This window comes from Mya arenaria, chromosome 12 (assembly GCF_026914265.1).
Source record: "Mya arenaria isolate MELC-2E11 chromosome 12, ASM2691426v1".
Taxonomy (NCBI): Eukaryota; Metazoa; Mollusca; class Bivalvia; order Myida; family Myidae; genus Mya; species Mya arenaria.
In genome coordinates this window covers 43,110,042-43,124,402 of record NC_069133.1, presented here as the reverse complement: position 1 = coordinate 43,124,402, position 14,361 = coordinate 43,110,042, and the positions used below count along the sequence as shown (strand labels likewise).

At 37.1% G+C, this 14,361-nt stretch overlaps 1 protein-coding gene across 1 annotated transcript; it reads left to right on the top strand.

Annotated features, from left to right (window-relative positions):
• Nucleotides 1-14,259, top strand: LOC128212445 (homeobox protein Hox-A2-like). The gene is made up of 3 exons (XM_052917906.1): nucleotides 1-871; nucleotides 3,427-3,650; nucleotides 13,616-14,259. Exons 1-3 carry the CDS (start codon nucleotides 439-441, stop codon nucleotides 14,252-14,254), a joined length of 1,296 nt encoding a protein of 431 aa, XP_052773866.1. The 5' UTR covers nucleotides 1-438; the 3' UTR covers nucleotides 14,255-14,259.
• The last annotated feature ends 102 nt before the right edge of the window (nucleotides 14,260-14,361 follow it).

The window sequence follows — 14,361 nt, the reverse complement described above, 5'->3', positions numbered from 1 at the left end:
GCTAAAATGTGATACTAGAAGCGGTTTTAGCAGTTAACCATTGCCAGAGCTTATTGTACGGCGATTCCGATCCTAGGCAATTGCTGGTGGCAAATTAAAGGTTTTGATTCTGGAGAAATGAACAGTTAATTGCTGATTTTCATAGCCTCGTATAAATTGGTAATCGGGGATGATGAGTGGTCAGATGTGCCTAATTAGGGAGAAAATAATGTCTTAATGACGCGATTTACTTGGAAAATGATATTCTTTGGACTTAATAGTGCACGAAAAAGATGATTCGCAATTAGCCGGGAATCGTTTCTCTCACAAACGCGTTTTATGACAGCGGCATAACTGGTGTTTCTTGTAACGTGTGTATAAACAACGTGTTGATTCATTAAAAAAAACAAGCGCATTTCTCGTTTGTACTAGCAAATGACATAAACGCTAGCATCGAAAATGGAAGGACTTTTACCGTATGCACGTGGCTTTTTCTACCACATTCCTTTTACAACAGCACACATCAACACGTGGCATCCTCACATATACAATAACCCCGTGCGCAACCCGACACCATTTCTCATAACTAACATTCTCGACCTTGAAGACGCTGATGACGACGAACAGCTCCGTCGGGATATGAGCAATTCACCGTCGGCAAAGAAGACGCCGAAAATACGTGCAGGGGATTCAGTGTTTGCTAACGACATCTTGTCCACCGGTCGGCTGTTTGCCGCTGCAACCGGCGGGGTTCGCTATCAGGGACTCGTGGTTCCGTCGGCAACTGGAATTGAGCGGCACGTGGACAGTGAGGCGGACCGGCAGGAACGGCGACACTCGAGTTCCCCGTGCAGCTCGCGTCAACGGGATTATGTGGACTCTCCACCGCAAGGTGCTTTTATTACTTATTTATTTATATTTATTTAATTATTTTGTTTGTTTGTTTGTTTGTTTGTTTGTTTGTTTGTTTGTTTGTTTGTTTGTTTGTTTATTTATTTATTTATTTATTTATTTATTTATTTATTATATATGTATTTATTATATATTATTTATTATCTATTTATTTATTTATTTTACTTATCTGTTCAGTCCATTTATTTATTTATTTATTTATTTATTTATTTATTTATTTATTTATTTATTTATTTATTTATTTATTTATTTATTTATTTATTTGTTTTTCTATTATTTGTGTGTCTTGATATGCTTCTTGAATTCTTTCTTACTTTCCAGTCCTCTTTTATCCCGTTTTCCCCTTTCTTTGAGTTTCCGTCGTTTATGTTAATCATTTTTCTATTAAGGGACACTGCAATGCTTACTTTTCCCTTTGAATTTGTATACAATTTGAGAGGGTTCTTATTTCGATTTTGATATTGTTTTTAAGTGCGTGTCTGTATCAAGAAATTATCACCATTTTCAAAATTATCATTAAATTGCATCGCAAGTATATTTGTAATTGTAAAGGATACCACTCAGTATTTTGTGCATAATAAGTATACAAAAAAATATATGTATTTAAACGAAAATGCTAATTCTGGGCTAGAATATATAATAGTATAAGAAGTATACGATATTTCAAATAAATCCTTTAATATAAGCACATAATTGAAGAAATCGGTCCTTCACGTCCAGTTCGAGCCAACGATAAATTTCGAGCCAAGCAACTTCGAGCGAATGGGTTTCTACTGTATAAATGTTGAGACGAATATATTGCATTTAAGTTTACTGAAAATATATATATTGTATAAATATACAAACCAATAAACCGTATATTTGAGTATACTTAGCTTCAGTTTAATTGTGGTATAGAGGATAATTGTTTGTTTCAGTGTAAGATGGTGATATATTTCACCGAGTGAGCACCAAAAGCTGCACGAGTTGTGTAGCCACGAGTGAGATACAAGTTTATACATTTGGTGTTCACGAAGTGAAATATATTTTGCGATCTTTAACTGGAACAAACATTTTTAGTACATGTACATTGTATATGCTAAAAAGGATTTAAACTGACAGCGTAATGTAATTTCAGAAAAGCTCGCCAAAATGTATGCGAACAAAACGTCATTTTCGGACATGACGTCGTTAAAATTGTGCCCCAGCCCCGTGCGCGTTGATGTTTGATTTAAAAATGAAAACGGGCTAAAATTTCAAAATTGAAAAAATATCAAATTGTAATTTCACTGTTTGAAACAGTAAAATATCACTTTTTTATTTCACTGATAAATCTCTATAAACCACCGGAAAGCATTGTTATATATGATTTGTTTATCATAATTTTGGTTAGACTGATCAATAACCTATATAAGCTCTCTGCTAAGGATAGAATAATGCTTCATTGTACCATAATTGATAGTGTGTTTTTTCGTCTATATATTATCTACCATGTTGTAACAGTAACACATAGAATAGGCGTTACCGTTCTTTAACTACCGTGCAGATAAACTACAACGCTATTCACTTATACCGCAAGCTAGTTATTGAACATCGTCCTTGACGACATATGTACGTACCAATTAAACATTCGCACTAAAGCTTTTGTTTATAATCTCTAAAACGCGAGTTGTGAGGGTAGTAAATATTACAAAAACAAACAAAAAGCAAACAATAATGCACATACTGACATTTTTTTTATATATATAAACCATTACATTGTTATTTCACCACTTAAAGACGCTTGCCAACTTATATAGTTCTTCATTTTCAAAACTTGTTGAAACTGAGTCATTGCGGGAACGAGCATACAATTATACTCACTTGATTTGAATGTTTGTAAGTTCATGTGAGTTTTCGTAGACGTCATAGACAGAAGGTCATTTCGGGCGCTTTGTTGGTAATAAACTAGGTTTGGTTTAATATTGGTTTCACTGAACATATTTTAATCACGTTTTTGCTTTGACAGTTTTAAATAATACGAAAACCAGTTTTATGGTTTGTTTTACGAAAACAGAAACTCCGGAGGTGGTTTCGTCGGTTCGTTCTATCCGAAAAGTAGCTCACTTTGAAAAAGAAAAAAAAAACATGGCGGATAGTGATTCAATACATTTGTTGAAACACCGTTTAGTTAAAACAGGCAAACGACCATCTGCGGTATCAATGTCTTGCAGACATTCAGAAATAATGGCTACATGCAGAAGTTCCATTATGTTGTTGACGCAATGCCATTTATTTGTTATTTAAGGCAAAACTGTCGAAATAGGTTTCCAAACCGCCAAAACCCTTGAAATCAAAAATGAAACTAGTTTGGTATCAACAAAAACGCCCTTAAACAATGTTCGATGCGATTGTCCCGTTCTCATATTATGATTAACAGATTCACTCAATGGCAAAAATTCTATTTTTTTCTAATTTCTATAATATCTGTTTCAGCTATTAACCTATAAAACCTTGGAAAAACAAACAAATATAGTTATACAATTTAATATAAGTTGTTTTGTTTTATTCTTTCAGATTCCGAGCGCGTTAGACGCACTTCCGACAAACATAAAATGTCGTCTGATTCAGCAGACGACTTCAGCGACAATGGTCTGGTGTCACAGAAGAAGAAAAAGGCGCGAACGACGTTTACCGGACGTCAAATATTTGAGCTGGAAAAGCAATTTGAGCAGAAGAAGTATTTGTCGTCTGCCGAGCGGGCGGAAATGGCATCACTATTAAACGTTACGGAAACGCAGGTATATAAATTTTCTTTTTATTCAATATTGCTTTTGAAAAGTAAATACATGTGTAACAGATTAATCGATCACCATCCATGCTCCGAGCATTTTTCTTGTCCTAATAACATATTATAGTTGTATTCCGAATTTACATTATACCAATAAAAACCTAACAGAATAAATCCCCATTTTAAAGCCTTGCGCTGAAAGCGAAGACCAGTGACGAAAGTCTGCGTTTTATGGCTTCACATGGCAAATACATCGCGAGGCAATTATGAACATTTAAGGTTTGTCTACCTCGTAAAGGCCGATATCACTACGTAGTCTACTTCTTAATAGCCGATAACCACACAGTCTACCACTCGTAGGCCGATATCACTGCGTAGTCTACTTCTTAATAGCCGATAACCACACAGTCTACCACTCGTAGGCCGATATCACTGCGTAGTCTCCTTCTTAATAGCCGATAACCACACAGTCTACCACTCGTAGGCCGATATCACTGCGTAGTCTACTTCTTAATAGCCGATAACCACACAGTCTACCACTCGTAGGCCGATATCACTGCGTAGTCTACTTCTTAATAGCCGATAACCACACAGTCTACCACTCGTAGGCCGATATCACTGCGTAGTCTACTTCTTAATAGCCGATAACCACACAGTCTACCACTCGTAGGCCGATATCACTGCGTAGACTACTTCTTAATAGCCGATAACCACAAAATCTACCACTCGTAGGCCGATATCACTGCGTAGACTACTTCTTAATAGCCGATAACCACACAGTCTACCACTCGTAGGCCGATATCACTGCGTAGTCTACTTCTTAATAGCCGATAACCACACAGTCTACCACTCGTAGGCCGATATCACTGCGTAGACTACTTCTTAATAGCCGATAACCACACAGTCTACCACTCGTAGGCCGATATCACTGCGTAGACTACTTCTTAATAGCCGATAACCACACAGTCTACCACTCGTAGGCCGATATCACTGCGTAGACTACTTCTTAATAGCCGATAACCACACAGTCTACCACTCGTAGGCCGATATAACCGCACATTCTATCTCGATATAACCGCTCAGTCTACTAGTAATGAGCCGATTTAACCGCGCATTCTTCTATTCAAAGGCCGATATAGCTGCGCAGTTTAACATACAAAGACCGACATACCAGCAATGTCTACCACTCATAGGCCGATTTACCCGCTCAGTTTACCACTCATAGGCCGATTGACCCGCGTAATCTACGACTCATAGCCCGATATATCCACACCGTCTACCACTCATAGCCCGATATATCCACACAGTCTGCCACTCATAGCCCGATATATCCGCACAGTCTACCACTCATAGCCCGATATATCCGCACAGTCTACCAGTCATAGCCCGATATATCCGCACAGTCTACCACTCATAGGCCGATAAAACAGCGTATTCTACCTCGCTATAATCGCGAGTTTAGTTTTTATAGGCCGATTTAACCACGCAGTGAACAACTCATGGGTCGATATAACCGCGCATTCTACCACACATAGACCGATATAACCGCGCAGTGTACCACTAAAATGCCGATATATAACTGCACAGTCAACAACTCATAGGCCGATTTAACCGCGCAGTTTACCACTCATATGCCGATATAACCGCGCAGTTAACCACTCATAGGCCGAAATAACTGCGCATTCTATCCCGATATAGCCGCGCAATCTACATCTTACAAATCGATTGTCCCTTGTACCGTACCTTGTAAATATATCATTCCGCTCACTCTTCCTCTTAAAGACGAATTATTATGTGCACTCTACCTCCTATATACATATTTAACTGCCCTCTCTTACACAGTCATCTTAGGGTTTTGGAGCATAGTGCACAGACAGAATATAACACTGGTTATAGCTACCCTGGTTCACCAGTGAATAGCACTGTCACACTGGACCCCCATTTAACGTCCGTCCCGGAAAACGATTAGTAGTTTTAATGGAGTGGCTGGGAATCGATCCTGCGACCCCTAGATTGACAGTCAAGTGTGTTACCACTAGACCACGGATCCGCCAGACCGAATAGTGTAGTTTACCTGTTTTAAACCGATATTCCCTCACATTCTACCGCTAAAAGACAAACCTAACTGTGCACGCCACCTCTTATTGTCTGATCGTACCGCGTCATTTACCGTTTATAGACAAATTGAACCATGTAAACCAGTCTTGATAGGCACTTGTCGTTCGGGCTGATAATACACACAAGCTTGTATTATAAGCTTGATTTTGTCATAATTTATTTTCCTATCACCTATTTACATGTGAATTCTATATACATGACCTTGATATTAGAAAGCCACGTATACTGAACATTGCTGGTCAGCTCTGCTGGGGTGGTATTCGATATTTAACTTAAGTTTATATTATGGTCATTATATACATCGATGAATTCATTCACACTAATGGTCAGTTATTAAAAACAAGTAATCCGATTAGCTACATCGTTCTTAGCCCAATAATGATTAGATAACAGCCATGCTGCGTTGCTTTGGAAAATTGCGTTGGGCAACATTTCACAAGTAATTTTTTATTTTAACAATTTCGAGAAACATTTTATAAAGAATTTCACAGTTGAGGTAAATGGAAGTGTATAGGGAAAATAATCTGAAAATGTAACACAAGTAAATGCCACATTACGCAATTTGTGAAACCGGGATCAATTTGTTCTCCAGATTATATAAAACACATACATAGCATTGATGGTGACTGAAAAAAAAGTGATCGAAATGAAAAAAGACCATAATGTCAGTATTCTCATGATGTATAATTGATATTTAATATAATCGTCATTATTGTGATATACCGTGAAATGCCATTCTGTTTTTTTTATTTAATTAATCGTCAACCTTAGATTGCGAGACATTCTTTTGAAATGACATCGTGTGTGTTTTCCAATCTCTAGCTATGCATCATTTCAGATGTTTTAGTGAAGGAAACATAAAAATATAACAAACATCCCACTACGACAATGTCAGAACTCCCACAATCGGTGTATTCGGAATCTTTCAAAATATTTGGATGCTTAAATCTCGTGCAAGGTGACTGGATTTTTTTTCCAAAAGATTGATGAGGAAGTTTATTTCGAGTAATTTTGTAAAGCATACCAATTATGCACCAGTCAATTGTAACCACTGCCCCGCCAGGTCCGGGGAAAAGCGGGGACTTAGACTTTCGGTCAAGCCAGGTTCGGGTAAGATCCCCGTCCTGCGGTGGCAAATGCCCCCGCATCCCAGGGACTCTAAGTAAGGCCCATTCCCGGCTACTTTTGGCGCAAAGACAAAACCACCGCATTCACCCGGCACTGCAGGGCTACCTGAAAGGTAAAACACGGCCCATTTCCATGGCTATCCCCGGTATACCCCGGACCTGGGGGGGGGGGGGGGGGGGGGCGTGGTTAATTGACTGGTGCATTAAAAACATTACTTTTATCACCCTATTAGACATTTACACCGACATATTACTTGTTTTCTTGTTGCTCCTCACACAACCACTACCTATGTTAAATGTTACCCTTTTATTAATTTTGTTTAAATATGGTAAAACTCCAAAAAGAAAATAATAGTCATTGTGATATTAATGGCACATTGTTGAATGCCAAAATTTCCATTAGTATCGTGCATCTGTTTAACAGTGAGTTTAACTTAGCTTTAGCCAAAAAAAAAAAAAAAAAAAAGGGAAAAAGATAATAAAATAAATAAATTTTAAATTGATTGGTTAGGGTTACATCCGTAGGCTTTTTTTATATATAATTTTCATTAACCTATATATTAAGAACGTTATTGTCGCCATTGATCAATGGTGTTAAAGTAATCTTCTTTATAAATATTATATTTTTCTACCTGACTATAAAACCGGTATGGTTGAGGCCTATTTCGTCATTCGGAGCTCCTCGGCCATTTTTTCAAAAACAACCTCGGATGTATGCCGGTGCATCTGTTGAAGTAGTCCGTATTTTTTTTAATAAAAGCATTAATTAATTGTAGTGTTTAAGAGTTGTATTCATTGCTCTCAGTTTAAATTGATTGCCAGTGAAGTGTATTATTGTAAACATAATTACGATTCCCAAGAGTTAAGTCATAAATTTTAACTACTAAATAAGATTACTACGCGATCTATTTGCAGCGGACTTAAACGTACCACTTTTTAAGTATGTAAACCGTCCATATACATCCGAGGTTGTTTTTGAAAAAATGGCCGAGGAGTTCCGAATGCCTATTTCGTAGGTAAGGTCGGGTAACCCGAACCAATGTTTGTTTGTTTTGGGTTGTTTTTGTTTGTTGTTGTTTTTTTGTTTTTTGTTGTTTTGTTGTTTGTTTGTTTGTTTTTTTTTTTGGGGGGGGGGGGGCTTATAAAAACTGTTGCTCATGGGGCTCAAATCTAGGCACAGGCGGAAGCGTTACTAAATAACAAATTTCAACGGCCTTATATCACACAGGTACGTTTTAGCCCATGTGTTCATAGTGTTTTAACCGAACACTAATCGATGAAGTGATGATCATTAGATCGATAGGAACGATCATTATCTGCAGTTGTCTGTGCTTTACCACTCGGGACCATACCCCACCCGCTTGATGAAGTTGCCGGTAATTACGGCCTCAATTAGCACACTATCCGGTTACACGTGCAGTCTGCGTCCCCGCCTCAATCAGTTTACCCGACCCCCTGACTAAACAACGCCGACCTGGATTACTATAACAGAACTATGGTTCCAAAGTCCTATACATTCTAACTAGAAGACAAGCCGCCTTTTACACTATAATTCAAATTATTATACATGATTATTCCAGAAAACGAATGAACTAAAATAAATTTTGACTATTACTTATATGAAATATACCAAAAATCATATACCTGAATAATACATTTATTTATTTTCGTTGGCTAATTTCTAATCTGCCGATCGCCATGCATTTTATGAGCCCATTGTATTTCTGCAATGATCATTGAACACGTTGACCTAATTCATTGAATGATGTCATTTGTTTGCTTTGAAACAAACGTCTGTTCTGTTCTGTTTTGTTTTTAAATTGATGGATGGCATTATCAGTCAAGAAAAATATTCTCTTTTTTTACCATTATTTACTTTAGTGGTCAACGTTATATTTGTCCAATGAGACGACAGTATCTTTCCAATTGTACGATACATTTATTTCAGTAAATCAACAGTTATCCGTTATTGCTTTTAATCAGGTGAAGCGGTAGATATTAACAGTGGCTGGCCCAGAAGTTGGAAGTTTACATAGGATAATGTAGACCATTTAATTTAAAATTGTAAATATGTACTGCGTCGTATCAAACCATTTAAATTTGTAATTACTTTCGTACAATTTTTAAACATTACTTAAAATGCATTTTTCCAGATAAATTATATCTAAAAAACTAAAACAAAACAATCACCGCCACCTCTCTATAAAACAACCAGAGGAAGACTCTTTAAAATGCTTATCAGATAAGAAAATACTTTATAAGAGGTTAATCGCTCGGAAAATGTACACGTGTTTTAATAGTGGAAATTCGGTTAAAAATCTTGTACAAAAAACAATCTAAAGGTCTTAAATAGTTTTGGTAATCCAAGCAATCAATTTTTGGTATATCCTTATTATTGATTTAAGGTTTAATACTTGTAAAATTAAGCGGACACTTTAAGGCTGGAAGGCACACAATATAGGTAAATGCAAAAAAAAAATCAATGCATTATCATGTTGAACTCATTTGTCTTTAATGCTAAAAAGGCATATGATTATGGTACGGATAAAAATAAATATACGCGATATCTTAACTGGGAATTTTGTGGCCACAAAGCAACTGGGAATTTTGTGGCCACAAAGCAACTGGGAATTTTGTGGCCACAAAGCAACTGGGAATTTTGTGGCCACAAAGCTATCAATTTAAAAGAAACGATGTATAAAAGTTAATATTTTTAACTGTACCTAAATCATTTGCTTTTTGGGGTTTAAATCATTAAAGTCATATATATGGGTAAAACATGAAAACGCTTTAAATAAAAAAAGAATTTACCTAAAGTGTGCGCCTTTAAAGTGAAAGTTGCTAAATCTTTATGCCGGGAGATCGTAATGTTTCCTGAAAACAGAAATGTCCTTGTTTTGTATGTTTAATGCAATAGTTGGTTTTATGACTTGCATTAAAATTATTCTAAAGAATAAATTTAAAAAATCCAGCAGCAGTATTATTGTAAATTAAAATCTGTTTATAACATGAAACATAACATAACATAACATAACATAACATAACATAACATAACATAACATAACATAACATAACATAACATAACATAACATAACATAACATAACATAACATAACATAACACATAAGATAAGATAACATAACATGGCAGGACGCGACGCGACACGACACGACACGACACAACACAACACAACACAACGCGACACGACACAACACAACACAACACAACACAACACAACGCAACGCGACGCGACACGACACAACACAACACAACACAACGCAACGCGACACGACACAACACAACACAACACAACACAACACAACACAACGCGACACGACACAACACAACACAACACAACGCAACGCGACACAACACAACGCGACACAACACAACACAACACAACGCAACGCGACACGACACAACACAACACAACGCAACGCGACACGACACAACACAACACAACACAACGCGACACGACACAACACAACACAACACAACACAACGCAACGCGACACGACACAACACAACACAACGCGACACGACACGACACAACACAACACAACACAACACAACGCAACGCGACACGACACAACACAACACAACACAACGCGACACAACACAACACAACACAACGCGACACAACACAACACAACACAACACAACACAACACAACACAACATAACATAAAACCATAAATTAACATAACACAAAACAAAATAGAATACCATACCATAAAATAACATACCATAAGTCGCATGGCATAGCATAAAACAACATAAAATAACATAGCATAGAATAGCAAAGAATGATATATTTCAAGACGACACAACACAACACAACACAAAACAACATTACTTTACTTAACATAACATAAAACAGCATAGGATAGCAAAACATATGTAAGAACAGTCATAGCCAACAAATACAACTTACAATCTGCGTGAAGGTTTTACAAAAAGGTTTTACAGAGATACAATAGTGACAGGACAGTGTAATAACAATGCAACAACATAAAAGGATGTTAACTACTAGAACTGAGAGAGCGTAGTTACGGCCAAGGCCATGCCAAAATGATTATATGCTTAGTATCATCGGGAGGGTAGTTTTTCAGAATTAACAAATAACGACACATTTGCTAAAGTGTTAAGCGCAAATTTTTTGTGGGGCTTAACAAAGTAGGGGACCCTAGATGGCATAGAATTAGAAAAAAAGGTGTTCACATCGAAATACTTTTCTCGCTACCATTTAAAGGGACTGTACTCCGTATGATGAAATAGCGGGGAAAAAAGAAGAAAATTCCCGAAAACTGACATAAACTTGATATCGAAGTGTACAATGCATTGAAACTTACTTACTGAAGTACCACATAGTTTACAATTAATTTATTGTTCGCAGTTTTTTCGTATTTTTCCATTAAAAAAGATTACTAGGTATGTCTACCTAGTAGAATTCATTCCTTATGCGTGATTGGCTACTCGTTGTTATCACGTGATATTACCAAGTTAGGTTTATAGTTTAAATATTCCAACTGGTTACAGGTAGCCTTCGTAGCACAGTGGATACAACACTAGACTGCAATTTTGGCGACACCGGTTCGAACCCGGTCTGGGACTCGATTTGTTAGGTACATTTTGGTATTTTTTTACAATTATGATATCAAAGAGTAAAACCTTTTATTAAATAATTGTCCTAAGATTCGTTACAGAAAAAAACTTTTTTGGTGCCAATCTGGTGTACAGTCCCTTTAAACCCTGAGTGTCTCTAACAGGTTGTTGGACATTAATCTGGTCTTGAAAAACATGAACAAAAATCAATTGCCTAAGATCACCTCAGTCATTCATGAAAACAAATGCAAATTCAGTCCAAACTCGCTATGTCAATCTCGGATATCTCGATTTTCCGGTAGTGTCAAACTTTTTCACCGATCCCGAATTTATTCATTCCTTTTCTATTTAAAACAAATCCGCTCATGTCCATTTTTCTATGTCGATTATTTTCGCTATGTCGGAGTACACAATTTTACGCAATTTGAAGTTTTCTTTAACCGTTGCCTTAAATAGATCGCTCTTAAATACCATTACACTTAAATGCATAAATTTGTTAAACAATACAATTAAACGAACACATCGTTTAACACTGAATAAATTTCATGACCTAAGGTATTTTAGGGGTAAAATTACCCCACCCACCAGAAACAACACAGCATGTTTAAGTTGAAATGTATCAGATGTCTTGTAATGAATTGGTTTTGACACAAAATAAATATTAAATGTTGGTATTTGTATGTAGGAGTTCAATTTTTTTGATGTAAGGACCAGCAAATTTAATGAAGCTTCGTTTAAAGTTAACAAAGATCTATGAAGGGCACTTGTTGTAAAAAAAACATTTATGAATAATATAATTTTGTTGTATATAGATAATTAAAAAAATCTATGGCACTATGACACTTATTTAAATTTCTTTTCAAGAATGGTAGGTAGGTTTTGGAATTAAAACATGACGCAAAAACAAAGAAAAACTTAGGCACGGTAAAAGCGACCTTTTTACTTATAAAGGCAATATAAACTGTAATTAAGCCCTGGGACACTGAATGGATTTTAAAAATAGCGTCAAATGAGAGATTCCTTGAAAAAGAAACCATTGCAGTTTTATATCCTGAACATCTCATATAATAGGCAATGTAGATACCGTTCACTTAGGCAACGGGAACTATAGCTTTGCCATGGGACTCTGGATGGGTTTTAGAAAGAGATTCCTTGAAGAAGAAAACATAACATCTCGGCCGGTCCACTAAGCGGGCCCTCGGGATTAATTCTTGGAACAATCAGGGCTATTTAATTGGATTGCGTTTTCTCTAAATCTCGCATTAACGTTTGCAGAGAGTGGATATATTACACATTATAACTAATAAACTGATAGGAATTATACGTCCCGGGGGTCAAATGAACACCCTTAATTAGCAACTGATGGGATGATTTGGGAGGGCGGTCGTGGAGCAAAAAATCTGGCTGCTGGCATCGAGACAAACAAAACCGCTTAAAACGTCTGGTGTAGCGGGAGTTGGCGTTGATGGGTCTTTTGAAGAAACATAGTTTGATACTTGCATAGACACGAAAAATCGGATGAAATATAATTTTATTATTATGTGGTATTGTATTAAATATTGTCACGAAGTTGGCTTGTTTTCTAAAGTTGTTTATAAACCTTAAGAAAAACGACTCTATAAGACTTGACAGTAAAGCAATTAGACGGAAAATATAGTAATATAATTAATTATGTGTATTATTATTATTATCATTATGTAATTTAATATTACTTTGTTACAACATGGCTCAAGGTCGAATAAAAGTAGATAAACGGCAAAAGACTTACGTATGTTAAACCATATTTGTGAAGGGGTCTTGTAGCTCGGGTGTCCACGTCGCACGTTAGGGTAGAACCGTATAAGGACTAATAACAGAAAACAGTAAAAACGTCATTGTGTCGCGGGTTTTTTGGGTTTTTTTTTTTTTTTTGAAAATGTGTTACTTCAGTTGTTTTGCTTAAAATGTTCAGACATAACTTGAATATTGCAAACCGTGTTCAGTTGTGTCAGCTGTTCGACTTGCATATTGTTTTTTTTTTATAAAGAAATGCATCAAGCGTGGATGTTAGCCCCGCCCTGATAACGAATAATTCAACATGCAACCTACTTGATTTTAATATGTTCTTACGCATCATACTTATTTCAGGTAAAGATCTGGTTCCAGAACAGACGGACGAAGTGGAAAAAGCACGAGAACATCACGGCTGCTGACGCACCCGAAACGCGCCTCCAGGCCGAGCGAAACCCAGATGTCGCCAAGGCCATCCAGAACGCCGCCAAGCTCAAGAAGGCGAAAGAGCGCTTAGAGGCGGCGGCCGCGGCGGCACAGGGCGCCCGGAAGCAGCAACCAGGTGTTAGCGGGGTTAATAACGGCACTCCCGTCAATCAGCCGTTGGATTTTACCATGGGAAGCTTGAACAGTGTGGAACGACAGCCTGAGAGCTCGTCTGATAGCGATGATGACGTCATTAATGACGCAATAACTGCGCCTGACTTAAAGAGCGTTAAAACAGACGTCGCTTGCGTCTATGAACAGAATGCAAATAGTTCACTCGACGATCATGATATTGAAGTCAAACATTCGGATATTATAAAAGAAGAAACTATGACTGAAGGATCAGAAGACGACGAACCTGTTGATGGTGAACATTCAGGAGATGACTTTGAAACAATGATGGATACATCAGTTGACACGGGGGAGTGTAGTGAACAGTTTGATCGTGAGCAACGGTTTTCACCAGATGTTAGAAAATGCGATTTATTTAACATGGAAAGTTGCCGCTGACTACGTTTTAGGGTCAATATATACCCCTCCCCTCCCCCCCCCCCCCCTCCGATCCCGACACTACTCATCCCATTCCCTTCACAAACAAATACAAACATGTTTTGAAC

Bases quoted from the DNA above. Each gene is read 5' to 3' on its own strand.
- LOC128212445 (XM_052917906.1), top strand. From the start codon at position 439: ATGGAAGGACTTTTACCGTATGCACGTGGCTTTTTCTACCACATTCCT. The intron at 872-3,426 runs GTGCTTTTATTA...TTATTCTTTCAG, and splicing joins TGTGGACTCTCCACCGCAAG to ATTCCGAGCGCGTTAGACGC. The intron at 3,651-13,615 runs GTATATAAATTT...TACTTATTTCAG, and splicing joins TAAACGTTACGGAAACGCAG to GTAAAGATCTGGTTCCAGAA.